Source organism: Dipodomys spectabilis, unplaced genomic scaffold (genome assembly GCF_019054845.1).
Source record: "Dipodomys spectabilis isolate Male_0828 unplaced genomic scaffold, ASM1905484v1 ptg000147l, whole genome shotgun sequence".
In the NCBI taxonomy this organism is placed as follows: Eukaryota; Metazoa; Chordata; class Mammalia; order Rodentia; family Heteromyidae; genus Dipodomys; species Dipodomys spectabilis.
This window is the reverse complement of record NW_024870824.1, coordinates 16134979-16157215: the sequence shown is the minus strand read 5'-3', so window position 1 is coordinate 16157215 and position 22237 is coordinate 16134979. Positions and strand designations below refer to the sequence as shown.

Genomic DNA, 22237 nt, shown 5'->3' with positions numbered 1-22237 from the left:
CGCTCGGCGGGGCCCGAGCGGCCGGCGAGTCCCCGCCCCCGGACAGGACGCCCGGCCCGGCCCCTGCGCCGCCCCCGGAACAGGCCCGGGGCACGCCTCGCCCCCTGGGCCGCGGCCGGCAGGACTCGCGGCCCCGCACACGCCCCGGCCCCGCCCAGCTCCCGCGGCCTCCCGCCGCGCCCCGCACTGGGCCACCACGCGCGCCCTTCCAGGGGTGGAGGCGCCCACCCCGGCGGCGCTTCCCTGCCCTCGGTGGGAAGGGGACCGCCTGTCCGCTCGCCCTAGCTCCAATTCTCACCAGTGAGAACCTGTATTTTCTTCAAGGGAATCCAGACTCAAACTCGCTTCCTTCGAAGCTGCCCAACTTTGCGGTCAATCTTCTCCACTCTACAAGGGTTTCCTTAACACGTTCCAGAGCTGCCTTGGGGACCCGGGGCTGGGATGGCTCGGTGTCAATAATGGTCTGGAAGAGGCCCAGGCAGCCATAACAACGAAGATTCTCAGAAAGAAAACCACCTAGGAAAAGGGAAACAGGACAGCTAAGGAGAATCATCATCATCATCATCATCGTCATCATCATCATCATCATCATTATTTTATTAAAAAGTCAGACATTGGGCCACTTGACTTGTTTCTTGTGTAGTCAAATGTTAAGAAAGTAAAAAACGGAGTGACAAAATCGTGGAAATGAACAGTTTTGGCATGCAAATGCAGTGTAATGTCAGCATACCCCTCTCACAATAATTATAGAACGTAGACAGCGATCCAGCAATGGGAATTAAGCTTCAAGTTGTATGAAAAGTGTCAACCCTTGTAACTTCCTGTTCCTGCCTAACTGAAAATAAGCTTTACTCATAGAAAACACCAAATGCTTGAATTTAACTTCCTATCACAAAGTGAAGCCCAGGCCTACTCGTCCTCCTGGATAGCTAAGGTGAACCAGATGGGGTTTTTCACGTGTGTGTGTGTGTGTGTGTGTGTGTGTGTGTGTGTACTAGGGTTTGAACTGGGCCTGGGCGCTGGTGCCTTAGCTTTTTTTGCTCAAGGTTAGTGCTCTACCAATTGAATTACAACAACTATTCCTCCTCCTCCTCCTCCTTCTCTTCCTCCTCTTCCTTTCTCTCTGTCTCTGTGTCTCTGTCTCTGTCTCTCTCTCTTTTTTCATGCTTAATTGGGGATAAGGGTTTCATGGACTAGTTTGTGTCCAGGCTCACTTTGAACTGCAACCCTCATATCTCAGCCACCTGAATAGCTAGGATTAGAGTCATGAGCCAGAGCCTAGCAGTTTTTCCGTTTTGAGTGGATGGACCCCTAGTTTACTTAGAAACACTTTGTGAAAAAGCATAGAGTAAAAGAGTGGGTGGGGGGAGGATCCTATATTCATTGCTTTAACTAGCAGGTTGAAGTGAACACTGCCTTTGCAAAGTCCCAGAGGTTTGTTTGTGGTGTTTGTCTCTGAGGCCTCCAGGGGCTGTGGACCAGTTAAAGAAGCAATGAGTAGCTGTAATTTTAGCTACTCAGGAGGTTGAGATCTGAGGTTCCCGGTTCAAAACTAGCCCAGGCATGGAAGTCTATGAGACTCTTATCTCCAGTAAACCACCAGAAAAGTCAAAGTGGCATTGTGGTTCAAAGTGGCAGAGCACTAATCTTGAGCAGAAAAGGCTTAGGGACAGCATCCGGCTCTGAGTGCAAGCCTTAAGACCAACCAACAAAACAAAACAAAACAAAACGAGACAAAACAAAACAGCAATAAATGGGGTTAGAGTCTGAAACATTGTAGATGAGTCCTTAGTGAACTACTCAGGAGGGACCCTTGTAACTTTCAGTCTGTCTGCTTGCTCTTCTTTGTTATGAGAAAACTCACACTGCCCTCACAGAACTTTTGGCAGGCCAAATAAAATGATGATACAAACCCACTTTAGAACCATAAATAGCTATAAAAATGGGAGCCATTATTATTTTCCAAGTTCTTCTTTGTTAATGCCCACTTTTTCAAGTTGAAAAGGCCATTTTAAAGTCCAAAATAGCTAACCAGCCATTAATGTACAAATGAATTAAATTCCCAAAGTCCAGTGTTTGAACTCTGAACCACTTGAAAATCATTAAATTCTGAGGCTAGCCTGTTCTTTCAAAAACATTTTATTTAAAATATTCTTCTTTTTCTGTTTTGCAGTTCTGGAGTTCAAACTTAGGGACTCATACATGACAGGTAAGAGCTCTAATACTGAATGACATCTCTCTCCCCTGTCCCTGCCTTTTTAAGGCCAGTACTGGGGTTTGAATTCAGGGCCTCACACTCTTGCTCGGCTTTTTGCTCAAGGGTGGTATTCTACCATTTCAGCCACATCTCACTTCTTGTCTTTTGTTGGGTAATTGGAGATAAGAGTCTCAGGACTTTTTATGCCTAGCCTGACTTTGAGTAGCAATCCTCAACTCTTAGTCTCCGAAGTACCTAAGGTTACATTCCCTCAAAACCCTCCCTCCCATCACTTTTTTTTTTTTTTGAGACAGGTTCTCATTGGGGATCTTCCTGCCTGTACCTCCTGAGTGCTGAGATTACAGGTGTGTACCACAATACCTAGCAGTGGAATACTTTTTAAATCACAGCACAGAAACAGTCCAGTTGCAGAAACAGATGGAGGCTTTTCTAGAGGTTTTTCAGAGAAACTTTCAGGAATTTGGAGGTTTATTTGGAGTCAAAAGACCCAAAAAGGATTCACATGTATTTGTGGAGTGACTTATGCAGTAGAATTAACTGAATTATCGTGTAGAAAAAAAATATAAAAATGGGATAGAACACAATGTATGTGTATCTCTAAGAATTAAAAAAGTTCTTGGGAAGCTTCAGTGGTTCTGGTTTAGAAAAATACTCATAATTGTCCCTAGGTGGCAGTGTTGACTAAGTTGGTTACAGCTTGGTTGCTGTCAGGGTAACTGATAACAGTGAAGGGGTATTGTGGGTAAGCATACAGGAACAGCTGTGTGTGTGTGTGTGTGTGTGTGTGTGTGTGTGTGTGTGTGTGTGTACATTTTTTCCCCTATGCCTTTCCTTTAATGAGGACCTGTAGAAATCTAACTATCCCCACTCTATCAGTGACAGTGAGTACAGACTGTTCTGTTGGGAGAACAGATGTTAAGTAGGAACAATCTCCATCCTCAAGAGGTTGACAATCTGTTAGAGGACATGGATAACCTGCAGAACAAGTTTTAACACAGATCACCAGGTAGAAAGTGCCAGGGGAAAGATCAAGAGCTCTTTGAGTCTATCAAGAGAAAGCAAGAAGTTCTTACTGATCATGGAGATGATAATAGATGACAGACCTTTGGTGAGGTGTCAGCGGGGCTGCAGAGGATTGGAGCTTGCAGAGGGAGATAGCATTACGGTCATACTAGAGACAGCCAAGACATAGAGATAGAAACCGGCAGGGTGAGTCTACAGAACAGTTTGGGTTGGCTGGACCATGGGCTATCAGGTGCTAAGCACAGATAGGGAAGGGAGTTTGTTGATGCCTGGATTATTTTTCTCTTTCTACTTCTTTAATTGTTTCTCTGGCAAGCACATTCCCAATCTTCCTCATATCTTTCTTTTCCTTTCCTCCTCATCCTCGTCCTTGTCCTCCTCCTCCTCTTTCTTCTCCTCCTCCTCTTCTTCCTGAGTTTTCCAAGTTTTCCTTGTACTTGTCTAAAGAACTATATGGAGAGGCCCAGTTCTGTAAAAAGATATCAAATTCAGTCTCTGTGAACAATACTAGGAAGAAATCTTTCAACTCCCTCCTGCTCCCAGTCTTATAAAAACAAATGATCCTTCCCGTCTCATTCTGAGCTTATCAGGTAGAACTGGAAAAGCCTGGGAAAGAAGTTGGGAGGCAAAGGGCTCTTTGTCCCAGAAAAACCTCCACTTTCTAACCTGTCACAGTGTGTCCAGGGTCTGACTCTGCCGTGACTATGATCATGGTAGAAGTGATCATTCCATGATCCCAATCATACAATGTCTCATCCCTTAGAAAACATTGTGTGGCTCACCTCTGCCCTTGGTGGTGGAGAGCTCAAGTCCCATGGCATTTGAGAGGATCCTCTTTGCAGAACTATTGTCATCTCAGGATGTACTGGGAAGTTCAGCCCTCTCAGGGGGCTCCCACAGGGTGCAACAATTGACACCATTGTCAGGCAGCTCTCAGTTCTTCTTGAACACCAGGGTCTATTTCCTATTTCCTTCCTCCTTCCTGGACCCAGATCCCTGTGTGTGTAGGTGGCTTCTGTGTCTTATTCACTCTAGATCCACATAGCCCCATCCAGACCTCTGCTCCCAGTACATGGAAATCAGTATTTGTGAAGCAAGTCAGCCAGTAAAAGCTTCAGGACCTGGGGGGCCTGCCATCATTGTCACCTGATGCCTGTATCACTGAGGCCTGGTTCACCCTCTGGCATCTTCTTATTTACAGAGCCATATTGTGGCGAGGTGTTCTGTAGAAGTGCCACATGCTCCCAGCCTGGTGTGTGCTGCTGTGGCCAGCAGCCTCTTCTCCATCAGGGCCTCTGTCCCATGTTCCCTTGTGAAGAGAACCCCACAGCCCTTTTCATGGTGTCTGCCTGATGCTGGCTTCTGGATAAAAACCTCTCTTGTTCCACTCAGCACAATGTCACCATTATAACCCCAGTCTAGGGAAATGACACATGGTACTGGGCTGCCCTGCCACCCCCCCCCCCCCCAAAGCAGATAGAGATCTGTGCAGTGATTACTGGCAGGAAGGATGGATGAACGCTCCTCCCTCCCTAGCCCCTCAGCCCTCTCCTAGGGCTCCAGCCTGCCCCGTCTGGGGTCCTGGCCAAGGAAAGAGCACATGGCTACATCTTGAAGGTTGGATGGGAAGATGTGTGTGACACAGGCCTGGGCAATGCTGGGCGGTGCCAAATCAGAGCCCTGCAGCTCCATCTGAAGGTATGGTAGCCAGTCAGCGAGGGCCTGGAGTGGCGAGAACTTTACATATTTTTCAGGAGAACAAAACACCCTAGAAATCCAGAGATTGATATAAGTGATCTTCCTCCTCCTCTTCCTCCTCCTCTTCTTTCTCCTCCTCCTCTTCTTTCTCCTCCTCTTCTTCCTTCTCTTCCTCCTCCTCTTCTTTTTCTTCCTCCTCCTCCTCCTTTTCCTTCTTCTTTTTTAAATTTAGAAATGTTGGTAACTACTACTGTTTTTGAACCTCATGAGAAACAAATATATCACTGCTGTTAGCTGCATCTGGCTACAGCCCACTCCATTTCACATAGAACTTTCTGTGCAGAGGGCCTGAAGTGAGTGCTCAGCCCTCACAGTGCCGTGTGGCTGATGACTTTGCCCCAGGCCGAAGGCAGATTGCAAGTTCCAAAACCAGAAGGCAGAAAAACCTTCAGCTGAGAGGCACCCAAGACACCAGCCATTCTGGTCTCTTCATTTGTCAGATGAAGAAATTGAGGCAAAAAAGATGGGGAGAGAGCATGCCTGAAATCACACAAGGCAAATACTTGTGTGGAGCATTACTTTGAAGACAAATGCTTTTTTCTTTTCTTTTTTTTTTTTTTTTGGTCATGGGGCTTGAACTCTGGGCCTGGGTGCTGTCCCTCAGCTCTTCAGTTCAAGGCAAGCACTCTACCACTTGAGCTACAGCGCTACTTCCGGTTTTCTGGTGGTTTATTGGAGATAGGAGTCTCATGGTCTTTCCTGCCTGGGCTGGCTTTGAACCGCGATCCTCAGATCTCAGCCTCCTGAGTAGCTAGGATTACAGGCGTGAGCCACCCGTGTCCAGCTGAAGACAAATGCTTTGGCATGAGGCAGACCTGGTTTTGAAAACCAGAACTGCCTCTGCACAGCCAAGAGCATGACCTTGAACCTCTCATTGAAAGCTTGGGGCTACCAATATATGAGGGCTATAAGGCTTAACTGTGATACTGCTTGGTGCTACACCCAAATAGGTAAGCCTCCTCCACAGGCCACTTGGTATTTAGGGAGATCATTGTGCAGTGGCCAAGTACAGCCCTGAGTTCAAGTTCAGGTTCTTGCCATATATAGCTGGATCAATTACTCATGAAAGGTTAAACTTCCTCAGGTGTAAAATAAGGATGGGAAAGGATCCCAGGGATGAAGAAGATAAGTCAAGTGCCTGGCCCACTGTCAATGCTATTATGCTATGGATGTAGGTTTCCTCTGAAGAATTGCCAGAAGCTTATGGAAATAGTAAGGTCTTGGCCATAAAGCCAGGATGCCCCTGCTGTTTTTTTAAAAAATATAATTCTAACCACTGGCCTAGAAGACTGATTCTACCAGGTCCTTCTTTCTTGGAGAGAACACTGCTGTCCTGAGAGGACCAGCAGACGTCTACCTACAGTCTGTTAAGGAGTGATATTTGTGTGTGTATACATACATATATGTATATATATATGTATATATATATATATACGTATATATGTATATATATAAACAGATAGTGCTGTTATTTCACCAAAAGGACGAATTGGTTGGGTCCTGGTAGCTCATGCCTGCATTCCTAGCTACTCAGAAGGTTGAGATCTTCTTATTCCAATCAATCACCAAAAAGTCAGAAGTAGAGTTGTGGCTCAAGTGGTAGAATGCTAGCCTAGAAAGCTCAGAGACAGTGCCCAGGACCTGAGTTCATGCCCCAGGACTGGCACAAAAAAGTAAATAAAAAGGACCCATGACCGGGGTCAGATGGATACTTTGTCCTGATTCAGGAGGATAAGACCGCACACATGAGGTCTTTCCACAGAGAGGGGCTTTAGAAGCTGGAAGCGGTTGGTCCAGGCCCCTAGTGGAACTTTTCAAGGACCGACCCAGGCAAACTCTGTCTCCATCAGTGCTGTTCACTCGGCTTCCCTAGCGATTCTCACATGCCATCTCATTCCATGGCGGGCCGTACTATTAGATTGTGAACATAGCAAAAGGACATGAGAGAGAGCCTGCCATCAGTGCTAATTCACTCTGGGAGCCAGTGTATTTGTCACAAGTCTCTTGGTGGCAAATGACAGAATGACAAACCAAAAGCTTAAACCAAAAAGGTGAACTGATCTACTCAGAGGGAAACTTGGACGCTAGTGGGTGAAGCTTAGATCTTGACAAGCTATCTTATCCATCTCCCAACTCTTCCCTCCTCTGTTTAGCTTTCTTCTAGGTGGTCTCTCCCTGTCTGTGGCAAAAGGCCAGGAAGCTCCAGGCCTGAGCTGCCCTGATAGCTGGAGATTCCAAGGGTTAGAAAGACATGCCTCTCTCCCTGCTGTTCTCAAAATGGCCTGCGGAGGGCACTCCAAGGCCGAAGAAACCACATGATCTGAGCACATGGGAAATGCTGAGCTGCCAAATGCAGCCAGGTACCACACTGGAGCATGCCATTCCATCCTTTCCACTCTGTCAGGTAAGTGCTGCTATTTATTTGTGTTTGCAAGTCTTATTTCGCCTGATGTATTAGTTTGCTAGGCCTGCCATGCAGACTAAATACTACAGGCTGTGGAACTTGAACAACAAGAATATCTTTTCTTGCAGCCCTGGAGGTTGGAAGTCCAGGACCTAGTTGCCAGTGGGATTAGTTCTCTGGGAGGTGCTCCTCAGGTTGTAGATGGTCACCCTTGATGCACATGGGCCCTCTCTTGTCTCCAGGTGTCTCAGTCTCCTCTCACAAGAACACCAGTAAATGCCGGGTGCCTATTCCTCATGCGTATTCCTCTAGCTATTCAGAAGGCTGAGATCTGAGCATTTCAGTTCAAAACTAGCCTGGGCAGGAAAGTTTGTGAGACTCTTATCTCCAATTAACCCTCAAAACATCCAGAAGTGGAGCTGTGGCTCAAGTGGTAGAGCATTAGCCTTGAGCAAGCCCTGAGTTTAATACCCACTCCCCCCCAAAAAAAGAAGAACACCAGTGAAATTGGATCAAGGCCCACCCTAAGAGTCTCATTTTAATTTAATTACCTCCTTAAAAAGCCCTGTCTCCAAATATAATTGCTTTCTAAGGCCCCGGGGGCCAGCGCAGTTTGGCTAGTGAATGGAGTAGCTAGCGCTCAGGGAGGCTGGGTCCAAGCGTGAGTCCTTCCACGTGGCCTCATCACGTCTCTGCTACAGCCTGTGCAGCACACACGGAAGCAAAGGCTCTGCAAACCTAGCACCCGGGGAACAGGGGCTGGTTGCCATGAAGACTTAGCAAGGTCTAGACATGCTCTGTGGGTTCTCTGCTCCTGAAACCACTGTGGGAACTGCCGGGGGAGGCAACTAGTGGTAGTTGAGGGTCTTGGCCTTCTGGCATGGCCTGTGGCTAAGGGAGCTGCATTGTCAGACTCTTGTTTCCTTTTTCTCTGCAGCATCTTCAGCTTTCTCTCCTTAGGCTCTCCAATGATAGGACAATGAGGGGCTGAGCTATCATCCGGCTCACTACCATCCATTCCACCATGTGTCCCAAAGGGGAGGATTCAAAACCTTTGGAGAGTTAGGAAATTTATGTAAATCTGCAGGAAGATGTATAACCAGTCCTACAACCACGAGTTTCACTTATACCGAAATAGCAACACTAGCTGGGTGCCAGCGGCTCACACCTGTGATCCTAGTGACTCATGAAGTTGAGATCTGAGGATGGCAGTTTGAAGCCAGCCTGGGCAGGAAAATCTGTGAGATTCTATTCCAATTAACCACCAAAAAGCCAGAAATGAAGGTGTGGCTCACGTGGTAGAGCACCAGCCTTGATCCAAAAAAGCTAAGAGACAGAACCTGGGTCCGGAGTTCGAGTCCCAGTACTGGCACACACACACACACACACACACACACACACACACACACACACACACACACACACACACAGAGACAGAACCTGGGTCCGGAGTTCAAGTCCCAGTATTGGCACACACACGCACACACACACACACACACACACACACACACACAATAGCAACACCAGATATGAATCAATTGAAAAAAATTCCATAAACACCATTAAGTATACAGGGTGTTTCTATAGCTCAGGCTAGCCTCAAACCTGTAATACTCCTGCTTTAGACTCTAGAGGACTTACCTCTATAATTTAAGTTCACTCATGAAGTTGGTGTTTGAATGGGATAGTTCTCTTGGACAAGGAAGTACTTCAGGTTATGGGCATAGCACACTTTAAAGATTAAGCATAAGGGATGGCTGATGGCCTTTGATTTCTCTTGCCAGTGTCCCAGTGCTAAGTATATTGACTAGGCCAGGTAAGGAGGGAAGAGGGACTGTTATGGGATGGTTGGAGTCTGGCCTTCATCTTTTTTCAGACTCTGAGGTTTGCTGAGAGCCCCAGGTTAAGTGAGGATGCTGAGTCTAAGTAATCTAAGTAACTTCTCACAGCCATCCTGGTGCCTTGCTGGGTGAAGGGGGATTTCTAACCAGTGCCGAAAAGCCTAGAGGTGAGAGAGGCCATTGACTAAATTACAGATATCATGCTGTTTAACTTTAGGAAAGCTTTGCATAGAGTATACTCTGATTCTGCCTTGATTACCTCCTTAAATGGCTTGGTTCACTTGCCTCTGAGTAGCCCCTAAGATTCCCCTAGATGGAATAAACCTCCCTTATATGGGAGGTTTCAGCTGGCTCCTGAGCTACTTCCCCAAATGGAGATTTCCGCTTGTACCTGCCACTTGTACGGTCCAGTTTTGTTACAGCTTGGTCTCCACCACAGGCATGTAGTTTTTGTCTTTAAAAGCTTTGTGTAAACTCTTTGCTGGGCCACAGGTTTTTGAGACAGGAGTTCACCAGCAGATGCTGGCTCTCCCATGAAGACTCCCAATTTGACCTCTCTAAAGGTGGCTTTTCTGTTTCTTGCTGATGAAAGTGACTTTACAATACTAGAACTTCTTAATGGCCATACTTCATGGAGCATATGTAAGTAGGCCTTGTCACGGCATTGTTAAGCTTTTTAGTGATGTTGAGAAATACACTTAAGGTCATCTTCCCAGCCATGTGTGGTAGCTTGCACTTGCAATCTTTGCCATTCAGAAGACTGAGAACAAGAGGATCCATGGGCTCTAGGCCAGCACAGACAAAAAGTTTATGAGATTCCTAACTCAACTAGTCACCCAATAACTCCATACCTGAGTCTGGTAGCACGTGCCAGTTAATCTAACTCTTATGGGAAGCCCCTGCCCCAAGGCATTCTTCATGGGGCACTAATGAAGTTGCCATAATTCTGCAAAGTTCATGGCTATTTAATTTAGCAATGAGTGTTGCTAGCAGTGCTAAACAGCAGCTCTTCTATTCCATGTGTGGCTCTACACAGCGGTCAGCTGAAAACTCTGATACGGGTCATAGCTTCTGGCTGTGTCTCTGTGTCTGGTGGGTACAGGAAAGTGGGCAAGGGGCTCCTGGAGCAGCAGATCCAGCCTGTCTGGTCTGTCTAGGCACTCACTCAGCCTCTCTGTGGCTCCAAAGTGCAGCCATTACAGTAGTGTGAAGCGCTGTGGCCCCCAAGTGGTGTTCTGCCTTAGGAGTGTAAGGGCGCCCTCCAGTGTGCAAATGGGGTGATAGCATGGGAAAGGCTTCAGGAAGTCTGACACAAAGGGTGGAGTCTGCCCATGGAAGAAAGGTGGTTCATGGTTTCCCTTATTTGTAATAACTAGTATATATCTGAGACAAGCAGAAAAGGTCAGATAAAATAAGTGAAATGAACCCCAAGATAAGGACACAGTGTTTTTTTCCTTTCTTGCTATTGTTTCTAATGTATTTATAAGCTACCATGTAATTTAAAAAAAATTATTGTGAAAATACCGTACAGAGGGGTTACAATTACATAGGCAAAGTAATGAGTACATTTCTTATCAAGCATCGTTGCCTACTCCTTTGTTTTTACCCTACCATCCCTTCCCTCCCATCTCCACAACTACAATCCTTTCCTCCCCCTGCCTAAATTGTAAAGTTCATTTTTTGACAGTGTCTTGTATATCTCATTGTTGCAATGGGCCAACCTGTATCCCTATTTAAACGATTTGTTTTTTCCCTTCCCCTCCACAAATTATACCAACATCAAATACAGTGAAAACAGGGGTTGTACCGTGGGGGAGGGACATACAAAGCAACTAAGAAATATCTTATAAATATGTTAGAAACAATCGCAAGAAAGAAAAGTGAATCCTTATCTTGGGGTTCATTTCACCTAACATCATCTTATCCGACCGTTTCTGCTTGTCTCAGACATATACTAGTTATTGCAAATAAGGGAATCCATGGGACCTATGTTTCTTTGGGCCTGGCTTACTTCACTTAATATAATTTTTTCCAAGTCTTTCCATTTCCTAACAAATGGGGCAATGCCATTCTTTCTGAGGCATAGAATTCCATTGTGTATATATACCACATTTTCTTGATCCATTCATCTACTGAGGAGCATCTGAATTGGTTCCATATCTTAGCTATGGTAAATAATGCTGCAATAAGCATAGTTGTGCTGGTAGCTTTAGTATAGTCTTGTTTGTGATCATTTGGGTAAATGCCCAATGTGTTTTTTTGGTTGCTTTGTATATCCCTCCCCCAAGGTATAACCCCTGTTTTCACTGTATTTGATGTTGATATAATTTGGGGAGCAGAAGGGAAAAATAAATTGTTGAAATAGGGATACAGGTCGACCCATTGCAACAATGAGATGTACAAGATGCTATGTCAAAAAACGAACTTTACAATGTAGGAGGGGGGGAGGTGTGGGGAGATGTAGTTGTGGAGATGGGAGGGAAGGGATGGTAGGAGAAAAACAAAGGAGGAGGCAACAATGCTTGATAAGAAATGTACTCATTACCTTGCTCATGTGATTGTAACCCCTCTGTACAGTATTTTCACAATAAAAATCTTATTAAAAAAAAGGTGGTTCAGGGTGCAATATCTCAAACCTCACTCCTGTGTGAATATGGCGGAGAGGGTTACTACTACACCGATGATGATGGAGCAGGCCAGGGTGGAGCCTTAGATTCTGCATTTCTCATAAACTTGTAGGAGAAGGCAGTGTTCCTGTTGGGGGACAGACACTGGATGGCAAGTCTTAGAGCAATCTTTCCTGCTGTCAACACACTAATAAGCACAGTGCAAGCCAGGGAATTTCCACAAAGCCCGAATGTATGAAAGCGGTCCTTCCAAATCCTCCTACGTGTGGTGGCTGCCTGCCCGCCCCTGCCAATCTCAGTGTCCCCTTCACTTGCCCCATGCCATTCTACTGGCATTGTTAGCTCCTCAAACAAGCCACGTTCTTGCCCATCCAGTGCCCTTGCCCAAGTTCTTTGTGCCTAGAATATGCGTGTCACCACTCTCCTCGGTGACATGCTTTTCATCCTGTAGTAGGCATTTCAACTGAATTCCTTTTTGTTCCTTTCCCATGTTTACTTAGGTACAATGTGTTTCTCCTCCAGGCCTGGATGGACAAGGAAAGCTTTTCATACCGCTGTGTCTTTGGTGCACCCACCTGGCAGCCAATACTCAATGAGTGAACTATTTGCTGGGTAGACATGTAGACAGAGGACAAAGACACATCCCTGAGAATCTTTCTGTCCACTGGAGTCACCTACCTGTAGGGGAGGTGACAACTGGAACTGGTTCTTAGTGAACACCATAGAATGAGAGGCCAAGGGAAGGTGTTATTTTCAACCCCATGTCATTTTCAGAGACGTTCTAATGTGAAGAAAGCATGCTTCTGAGATGGTGGAAATGCAGTAAGTCAACATTAAATACTTTATGAGCAATTAGTTGATGAAGTCCTGGATTAAACCAAAGCACTACAGGACTTTTTGGGGCTTTGGCAATGTGCATGATGAATCTACAAGGAAAGGGACATGATTTTTTAAATTTTTTTCTTGTTGGCCAATGGTTTTGTGAGATGGGCATTTGCTTACGGAGGGGTTATTCTTTTCTTGTCTCTTCTTTACCTTGTGAGTATGGGCACACCTCCCACTATGGAGCTGACCATGGTCAATACTCAATTTCTCACCTTTGCTGTGGTACAGGCACATAACCAGAGTCCTTGGCTAGTGGGATCTGTGCAAATGTGGGCCAAGAACCTCCGGGAACTTTTCCTTATTAAACCAGACACGCAAAGGAAAATTTCTTTCCTATGTTTTGATGTGGTTGTGGGAGGATATGATGCCGGGAGCCCCAGCAGCCTGTAGAGCAGACATGAGGTGACACACTGACAGCGTGCAAAAGCCAGAATTTTGAGAAGGGTGATGTGAAGAGGTGTCACAGATCTGAACTTTGGATGACACCACAGAGCTGCTGACTTTATCAGCATCTCGGGTTTCTGGCTGTACAAGAAAGCCTGTGTTCTCATTGCTTAAGTCACTTTTAATAAAGTAGGTTTTGTTGTGTTTCTCTTGCCTTTTTTTTTTCTTTTGTACTTGAAGTCAGTACCTTGAGCTCTCGCTTGGCTTTTTTACTCAAGGGTGGTATTCTACCATTTGAGCTCTACCTGCACTTCTGGCTATTATGCTGGTTTATTGGAGATGAGTCTCCTGAACTTTCCTGCCCAGGCTGGCTTTGAACTGCTTTCTTCAGATCTTCAGACTCTGAGAAGCTAGTATTATTACAGGTGTGAGCCACCAGTGAATTTTCTTCCCAGGGGAAAGGGACTTGCCGAAACTGATCCTAGCACCACTGGTGGTAATCATGTATCTTCTTCAAAGCAGTTTCCTCATCTGTGAAATGGAGATGTGTATAAATTCTGCAGCAGAGAACTTGGTGCTTCATGTTATTTCTTTCTGATCACAGCAAGTGAATACTGGAAAGGGTGGCATTGATCAAGATGCATTGTACTCATAAATGGACACGTTGAATTGAAACCTTCGTACAACTAAAGATAATAAAAATATATAAATTAAAAAGTGAAAGTTGTTTACGGTTGGAACATCTGCTATCTTGAGACACCCTGCATTTGGCAGAAAACAACCCAGACAATGAAGTCAAAGAAATGATTGCTTTTGAAAAATAAAATGTGCCTAGTACAACCTCTTTCCATGTCAGTCATTTCCACTCCCACTAGAAACAACAGAAGGACACGGGTTTGGGTTGAAATGATGTGCTTTTATGGGAAACAAAAATATCCAACAACAATAACAAAAGCCCTTCAGTCTCGCAAGTTGTTAACCAGTGACAATGAGGCAGTTTCAATGTGTCTGGTTGGCAACATGTGACTAATGGGTCAGGAAAGTTGAAAGACATTGGCCAAAAAAGAGAAGTTGCAGGAAGGTTTGACATGTTAAATGAGGGCATATTAGACTTCCCTTCTGGTCCCTCCACCCTGCTATGCTTTCAACTTGCAATATCCTTCCAGTTTTGCAAAGATACATCCTATTTTTGCTCAGCTGCAGTCTCCTCTAGAGAGCATTCCTTGCTCTGCATCATTGTACATACTCTTCCAGTAGTTTACACATTCCCTTCCTCATGTCTTTTCCTGCCACACTCTGCTTGGTGTCCACCAAGGCTAAGCCCATGCCTTACAGTGTCCACTCTCACTAGTCATGCCCCGAGCCCAGGGCCTGTGTGGATTTGTCCCAGTGTCCCCTCCCCCACCCCACTCCATGCACAGCGTTCAGCAGGTGCTCAGTGTCCAGCGGGTGCTCAGTGACCAGCAGGTGCTCAGTAGTGAGGGTTTGCTGAATCAATGTCACTTCTATACATGCCACAGCCCATCACCAGTCTCTTGAGAGTCACCTTTGTCATGTCTGCTCCTGATTCAAGGCATCTCCAAGAAGGAGCAGCTACCCCCAAACATTGCCAACTGACAGTTGAAGCTTTGTGGAGGGATGAGAGAAGTTCATGATCTCATCCTTACTATGGAAAGAAAGAGCCACTGGGCAACCAGGAATGACCAGGATCAGTGCTGGCTGACACTCTATTTAAAAAAAAATTGGTTGTGGGGCTTGAACTCTGGGCCTGGGTGCTGTCCCTGAGCTCTTTAGCTCAAGGTGAGTGCTCTACTACTTGAGCCACAGCGCCACTTCTGGTATTCTGGTGGTTATTGGAGATAAGAGTCTCACAGACTTTCCTTGCCTGGGCTGTCTTTGGACCACAATCCTCAGATCTCAACCTCCTGAGTAGCTAGGACAGGCGTGAGCCACCAGCACCTGGCTCCAACACTCCATTTTGGAATCTACTAAGCAACTACTCTTCTGGAAGCTTCCACCATGAGACCTAGCCAACTTTGCAGGAAGATCCAAGGACTGGTGGGGGCCCACTGTTTGTGGTGCTGAGCCAGGGACCAGTGGTATGGGCCAGGAAGCTTTCTTTGGGCAGTGGCCTATTCTCTCAGAACAGGGTGGTGTGAAGTATGAGTCTGGTTGCTTGGTTGGAACTGTGGTGGGAACACTAGCCCTGTGATGTATAGATCGTCAGGCACATAGATTGTAATAAGGCTGAAGAGTACCGGCTGCAACAATGGCCTCTCCTAGAAAGGGGGAAGGGTCAAGAGGCACTGGGAGCAGGCGGAGAGACAGGAGGACCTCAGCTCCTCTGCTAGCTTCCAGGTGCCTGGCTCTGGGCTCTGTCTCCTCTCCTAGCATCCTCTGCTTTCCTGTTTCTCCAAGTCCAGGCTGGGCCAAGGGCCAGGTGGAGGTTGGTCGAGGGGAAGGAAGTGCCTTTTTTTCCTTTTCCTATGATGAGTCCTAGATTTGGACAAGGGAGAGGTCAAGATCAAGGGTGGGAGGAGGGGAAGGATGAGCTGAGAGGCTAGGGCCCTGCCCACGTGGGTCTACTAGTGTCATGAGTGGATTTGAAGCTCACGCCTTGAATCACATTGCCCCGGAGAGCACTTAGATCCAATTTAGGAATATAGAGAAAATTCTTTATGAGCTCCCAGAGGTGCTCACTGGTTTGGGGGAGGGGAGAGGTGGATCATCATGGAGTTCCCAAGGGAGGGCCCCTGTGGGGCTGATGGGCGTGCACGAACTGCATGATCCTCGGGAGCCCTGGAGATAGGGAGAGAGCCAAGCAGCGGAGCAGAGACGTTTCTCCAGGCACCATTCCAAGGAAAGAAAGTCAGACCTTGGAGGACTCAAGTTGGGACAGATGTTTCAGTATAAAAAGGACCCTCAGTAAAAGGGCAGAGTCCCCTCAAATCCCTTTCCTGATCTTACAGCACTTAGAAAAGAGAAGTAAGGAGCATAAAAATACTTCAATGATGTGGGCTTGCCTGACAGCACAGAAAAGCAAGTCTCATGGCAGGCAGTGTGTCCCGTTACACAAGAGGGTTACGCCGTGTGGCGGTGTAGATTTACATACATCTTTATATAAATGCATCTATATGTATAGGGTCTCTGCTAGAACAGCCGGGCTTGCTTCTTCAGTTCATTTCTCTTCCAGAGGGCTAGCCGCTCGAACTCCGAGATGGTCATGCCGAAGACTTGGTAGAACTCTTCTTGGGACAAGTGGCGCTGAAGAGGGTGGCAAAGAGGGGAGGGAGAGAGAACAGCATGAGGATGGGAGAGGCAGGCTAGCGTGGTGGTGGGGGTGGGTGGGAGGGGGGGAGTGGCTGGCCGTCCAGCCAAGGCCCTGCATGCTCCCTCTCTAAGGAGTTGTGTGATGAAGGCAGAGAGGGAAGTTTGCTCAGAGGGGGCTCTGCAGCTGCTCTGGCTGGAGAGGCCTTTGTGCCATAGCCCAGCTGGGTACTGGCGGTGCTCAAGTAGACCTTGTGCACTATGGTTGACCTCAGCTTTTGCCATCCTGTGCATTTGGTTACAGAAGATGTATGTTTAATGTCATCCTATTCCCCTTTGGGAGATACAAGAGGTATATCCAAGGTTTAAGGTATCTATCTATCTATCTATCTATCTATCTATCTATCTATCTATCTATCTATCTATCTATCTATCTATCTATCTATCTATCTATCTATCCATCTATCCATCCATCTTCAATCTATCTATTTTTTTCTGGCATCAGGTCTTGAACTCAGGACCTTACATTCTCAATGACTTGCTTACAGCTGGTACTCTATCACTTGAGCCACTCCCCCAGCTTGAATTTTTACTGGGTAGTTGAAGATGGAGTCTAGTGAACTTTTCTGCCCTGGCTGGCTTTGAACTGCCATTATCTAGATCTCAGCCTCTTGAGTAGCGAGGACTATAGACACTAGCCACCGGTGTCTGGCTTCTTAGACTCTGAAAGGCTGTCATTGAAAAACATTACCACTCTTCTTTGTAGAACCACTTTTTAAATATGAAAACAAGCTTGTCAAGTAATATACGACATTGTTCTACATCTCTAGGAAGGCTTGTCTGCTCTCCCTCCCCCTCTCCGTCCATCCTCCCCTCTCTGGAAGATATTAAACATTGGCAGAGATTTTAGACTTAGAAGTATATGAATTTTAAAATGTGGTAAAATGTTAACAATTGATGTATTTAGGTCAAAGGTAGATGAATGTTCATTTCACTACCCTTCCCCCTCCACCACCCCCAGTTCTGGGGCATGAACTCAGGGCTTCAAGGGCTTATTTGGCTTTTTTTGCTTAAGCTTGGTACTCTACCACTTGAACTAAATCTTTACTTCCAGGTTTTTGCTGGTAATTGGAGAGAATAAGAATCTTACAGACTTTCCTTCTTGGGCTGGTTTCAAACTTCCATTCTCAGATCTCAGCCTCCTGAATAGCTAGGATTACAGGCATAAGCCACCAGCACCAGGCTAATTTCACTATTCTTGTGGCTTCTTTGGAAGTTTCAAAATTTTCAAAATGAATTTAAAATCAAGTATAACAAGAGAAACATGTGCACCTCTTGCCTGCCCACTTTCTGGGTCCAATTCAGACTAACTTAATACTTCAGGGCATTCAGTGAAATTTATTATTATTATTATTATTACAGTAACACAACAGTTCTCTGGCCTCTTATCACTGTGAACTAGTATTTCAGCAGGCAGACACAGATGTATGACCTTGGACACATTAAATTTACCCCTTTTCAGCCTGTTTCCTCTTCTGGAAAATGAGTACTGTGAGTGAATGGGTGTATACAGCCATTGGACAGCACCTGTCACGTGACTAAAGACCACTCTTGATAACCGTCACAATCGTCTTTTCAAGTGCCATCACCTGGGCTGATCTGGTCCTCATTTCCTTTGCTGTCTCCTCCTCTTCATCCTCTGTGCTCCTATGATGGCAAATTCATTTCCCTCTTGCTGGCTTCAAGCAAATGAGGTTCCCTCTTGCATCAAGTTATCTGTTCCCTATGTCTAGATTGTTGTTCCTTTGTAGGAAAGAGCGGCTAATTCCCTCCCTAACTTCTAATCTTTGCTAAAATGTCACATAGTGGATAAGCCCTGTCCTGATCAGCCAATCGCTCCTCCCTGGAACTCCCAGTTCTTTTCTCTGCTCTTCTTTTATCTTTTCTTTTGTTGGTTGTGGGACTTGAACTCAAGACCTGGGCACTATCTCTGAGCTTTTGTTGCTCAAAGCTAGAGCTCTACCACTTTGAGCCACCACACCACTTCCAGTTTTCTGGGGTTTAATAGGAGATAAGAGCCTCATGAACTTTCCTGTTTAGGATGCCTTTGAACTGTGATTCTCAGATCTCAACCTCCTGAGTAGCTAGGATTATAGGCACAAGCTACTAGCACCAGCTTCTTTTATCTTTTTGTTAGCCCTTATTACTTATGACCTTCAGTACCTACAACATGTGTTCTTTGCTTGTGTCCTTTATTTATGTACCTATCTCTTCACATATGATATATACTCCTGATAGGTCTGATATGTTGCATGAACCTACGTGCTGTATAATGAACTCGTGTGTGTGTGTGTGTGTGTGTGTGTGTGTGTGTGTGTGTGTACGCGCACGTGCATGTGCATGTGCGCACACGTGCATGCTGGTACTAGGGTTTGAACTCAGGGCTTGGGTGCTATCCCTTAACTTTTTCACTCATGGCTGGTGCTCTGCCGTTTGAATACAGCTCTACTTCTGGCTTTTTGATGGTTAATTGGAGATAAGAGTCTCATGGACTTGCCTGCCTGGGCAGGCAAGATCCTAAGATCTCAGTCTCCTGAGTGGCTAGGATTACAGGCATGAGCCACCAGCATTCAGCCTATAATCGACTTTGGATGAATGAATATTTGTACTTTTGAGGATGCAGTTAGGGTCCTGAACTGGGCAGAGGTTAGATTCCTAGCCCAGTGCCCTCAACTCTGCATTTCAGACATTCCTAAGAGTGTTTAGAAAATATGGATGTCTGAACTCCTTCCCCAGATTGAGGTTCACTTGGATGAAGGTAGGGATTCTGTGCTCAGAGGCTCCCTGGGCTATTCTGATGCTCAGGAAATGTGAGCCTCTTGGGCCCCCGAGTGTGTAGGAGGCCTGGAGATGTTTGCCTGTTTACAGGGGCTTCAGGGAGCAGCCCAGGAGCTGTCCCCTTCAGCACCGGCAGCTACTCCTGACAGAGAAAGGAGGCCTTTGGAAGAGATACTCTCAGGTTGCTAAGTCAGTGTGCCAGTGCTGGAAAGACTCACAGAGCTTTGGGGTCCACTCGCCACCTCCTGCTTCTGCTCTGCCTCAGCATCAGTTCAGGGGGCACATTGCTCTTCCGAGGGACCCGAGTTTTCTCTAACTTTCCACAAACATTTCCTGACATCTCTCTTAGCTCAGGCCTTGTGTTAGCCAATCCTGAGGAAACTCAGGGCCAGGCAGAGGAAAGAGGTAAGTGGATGATCTGATACTCATGAGAGCCAGAGGTGCTCCAGCTCCACCCTGGGCACAGGTGAGGAAGCAGGCTAGAGGAGCAGGTTAGGGGAGGGCTAAAGGAGGGTTTGGAGCTCGGCTCTGGGCCCCGAGGAGGGAGGAAGAGTATTCTAAGAAGAAGGAGAAGCCGGGCCCCAGGAAGTATCACAGGAAGGAGAAAAGCAGAAGCAATCAGGGGCTGGCACTCCGTGCCAAATGACCTGATGACCTGATGCTGATGCCCTTCCTGGCTCCACCTCTACACCTTTGGCTGTGCTGTTTCCACCATCATGATGCTCTCTCTGTGTCTCCATCCATCCAAATCCTACCCACCTTCTAGGGCTATCCAATTCTTCCTCCTTCTGCAAGCCTGCATCAACCAACCCAAGCCCTCTTGGCATTCTTTGAATAGCAGCAATCTAATGACTATTGAGAACCTTATACTCAGTCCATTGCCAAACCCTTCTGCTGTGTACCACAAGTGACAAATGGGTTGGTGGGAGGCAAATCAGAACAGTCTGGGTGTAGGAAATGGGTTCAAGCCTCTGCCTTTTCATTGAGACATGAGACCTTAAAGTCTATTCATTTAGCCCACCCCTTCTGAGCTGGGTTGGGCTAGGCAACTTTAGAATCCTGTCCGACCCAAAGGCTGATCAGGAGCTTGGTTTTCTAGAGACGTACCTCTAAGCGGGTTCGGTCCACGTCCTTGGGCAGTCGGTTTCTTCCTCTCGTGGTCACCAGCAGCAGTTCATAAGGGTAAATCTAAGGAGAAGGGGACACATTTCTAGCTTGGCCAAGGCTGGTGGGCTTGTGTCTTGCAGCCATGTTTTATGTCTGGTTTCTTTTTCGTTTATTCCTTAAACGTGAAAGATTAAAATCTGGAGGGAAGACTGGGTTGGCCCATCTTTGGGTTGCCTAGCAACCCAAGATGCTCTAAGGCCCCCTTCTCTCCAAAAGCAAGTTCCACAGACTCTTCTAATACTACTGGGATAAGCATGTGGTGTTTGGCACAAATGTGGGCATCGGGTGTCTTGAATATAGTTATCTAGTATTGGTGATGAGTAAGCCCCTGGAGTCTTTGGGGCCAGAGGAAGGGTCAGATTGAATTGTTTGGAGACCTAGGAAAGGATTCGGGGGAAGAAGTAAGCCAAGGAGGGGCAGGAAAAGCTATTCATTCCATGTTTTTTCTGCATGCATAGTGTTGCCATCCTCTTGCTGGTCCCCAAGGCAGTGGTCCCCAGCATCCTGGAGACCCCTCAGGGTCTACATGTCCTTTACCTTGTACTCTGCAGAGAGAAAAGAGACACATGCTAAGTAGCATTACTACCCTACCCTCTGTCTTAGTCTCTACTGTGTCTGACTTCCACACAGCTGCTGTTGACTACACCACAAAGGACAGTCCAGGCTAATATGAGAACCACAGGGGCTGCAGATCGGGGTTGGGATGATACTGAGGTGGTTTGAAGAGAAAAGAAGCTTTTGAGATATTTGGACTAGAAATGAGAAGAATCAGGCACCAGTGGCCCATGTACATAATCCTAGCTACTCGGGAGATGGAGATTTGAGGATTGAGGTTCAAAGCCACCCTAAGCGGGAAAATCTGTGAAACCTTATCTTAACCACAGCAAAAAGCCAGAAGTGGAGCTGTGGCTCAAGTGGTAGGAGTTCCAGCCTGGAGTGAAAAGTTGAAGGCATAGTGCCAAGGCCCCTTAGTTTAAGTACTGGGATCAGCGCGCGCACACACACACACATACACACACGCACACACAACTGAAGATTGGCACACACATGATTTCTGCGTACTGTAGGTAAGGGGTTTCATTGTGATGCTTCCATCCATGCTGTGTCCCCTCCTGTCTGTGCCTCTTAATGGGAGCCTGTAGCGGCTGGCGTGACAGCTTCCATGGCACACAACATGAAGCTCATGGAAATTTTTCTGGGAACAATGTGCCTTTGGCTCAGAGTGTTTCCCTCCATCGGGGTTGGCCAGGAGCTCTAGCTCAGCAGTACAGGGCGATCAGCACTCTGTGATGATCTGGGAACCCAGATGGGACAGATGGCCTGGACAGCACCCAAAGCCAGGGACTTGAGGGGATGAGGGAAGAGCAGGGGAAATGAGGAAGCAGAAGGCAATGGGAGTGGGCACTTAGGATTTGGACAAAACCCAGGGTGGAGACTGAATTTGTAGTAATGGTTTGCCAGAGGTCAAGCAGCAGTTCACCCGAGTTTGGGGTGGGGTGGGTGGGGAAAACCCAGAAGGGCCCTCTCCCTGAAGCCCTCCCTCCTCCCCTGCCCACTCACCTCGCATGCCCCAGTTGACTGCATTCATGCTGTCATAATGGAAGAGGTCTGCGCTGGGTGTCTGCAGGGAAGGGAGAGAGAGAGCCAGGATGGTCTGAATCGGGCTCTGAAGCATTCTCCCCTCTCTAAAGTATGGACCAGGGTTGCTGAGGCATGCAGCTCTCTCAGCAGCCTGTCTCCAGTTAGGGACATTGAATTCTTTGCCATCTGTCTACATCCATCCCCAGCACATCCTAGGCACTCTGTACACACATTTATGGATGTC

The 22237-nt window shown here is 46.7% G+C and overlaps 1 protein-coding gene and 1 long non-coding RNA gene across 4 annotated transcripts in view; one reads left to right on the top strand and one right to left on the bottom strand.

Moving 5' to 3' along the window:
* Nucleotides 1–15: 15 nt before the first annotated feature.
* LOC122118199 lies at nucleotides 16–15390 on the top strand. The gene is made up of 3 exons (XR_006149297.1): nucleotides 16–28; nucleotides 10489–10492; nucleotides 15302–15390. It is a non-coding gene; the product is annotated as an uncharacterized LOC122118199 (long non-coding RNA).
* A 562-nt stretch (nucleotides 15391–15952) lies between these two features.
* Nucleotides 15953–22237, bottom strand: part of Ablim3 (actin binding LIM protein family member 3) — a 127227-nt gene continuing 120942 nt past the window's right edge. For 2 of the 3 annotated variants that reach the window (XM_042692131.1, XM_042692132.1), the window contains 4 exons: nucleotides 21973–22033; nucleotides 20950–20957; nucleotides 20353–20433; nucleotides 15955–16404 (listed from right to left, as the gene is read on the bottom strand). In XM_042692131.1, the coding sequence (XP_042548065.1) occupies nucleotides 16291–16404; nucleotides 20353–20433; nucleotides 20950–20957; nucleotides 21973–22033 (264 nt within the window). In that variant the 3' untranslated portion in view covers nucleotides 15955–16290. Of the gene's footprint in view, nucleotides 16405–20352; nucleotides 20434–20949; nucleotides 20958–21972; nucleotides 22034–22237 lie in introns of all 3 variants that reach the window. The other variant, XM_042692133.1, reaches the window with a different exon arrangement.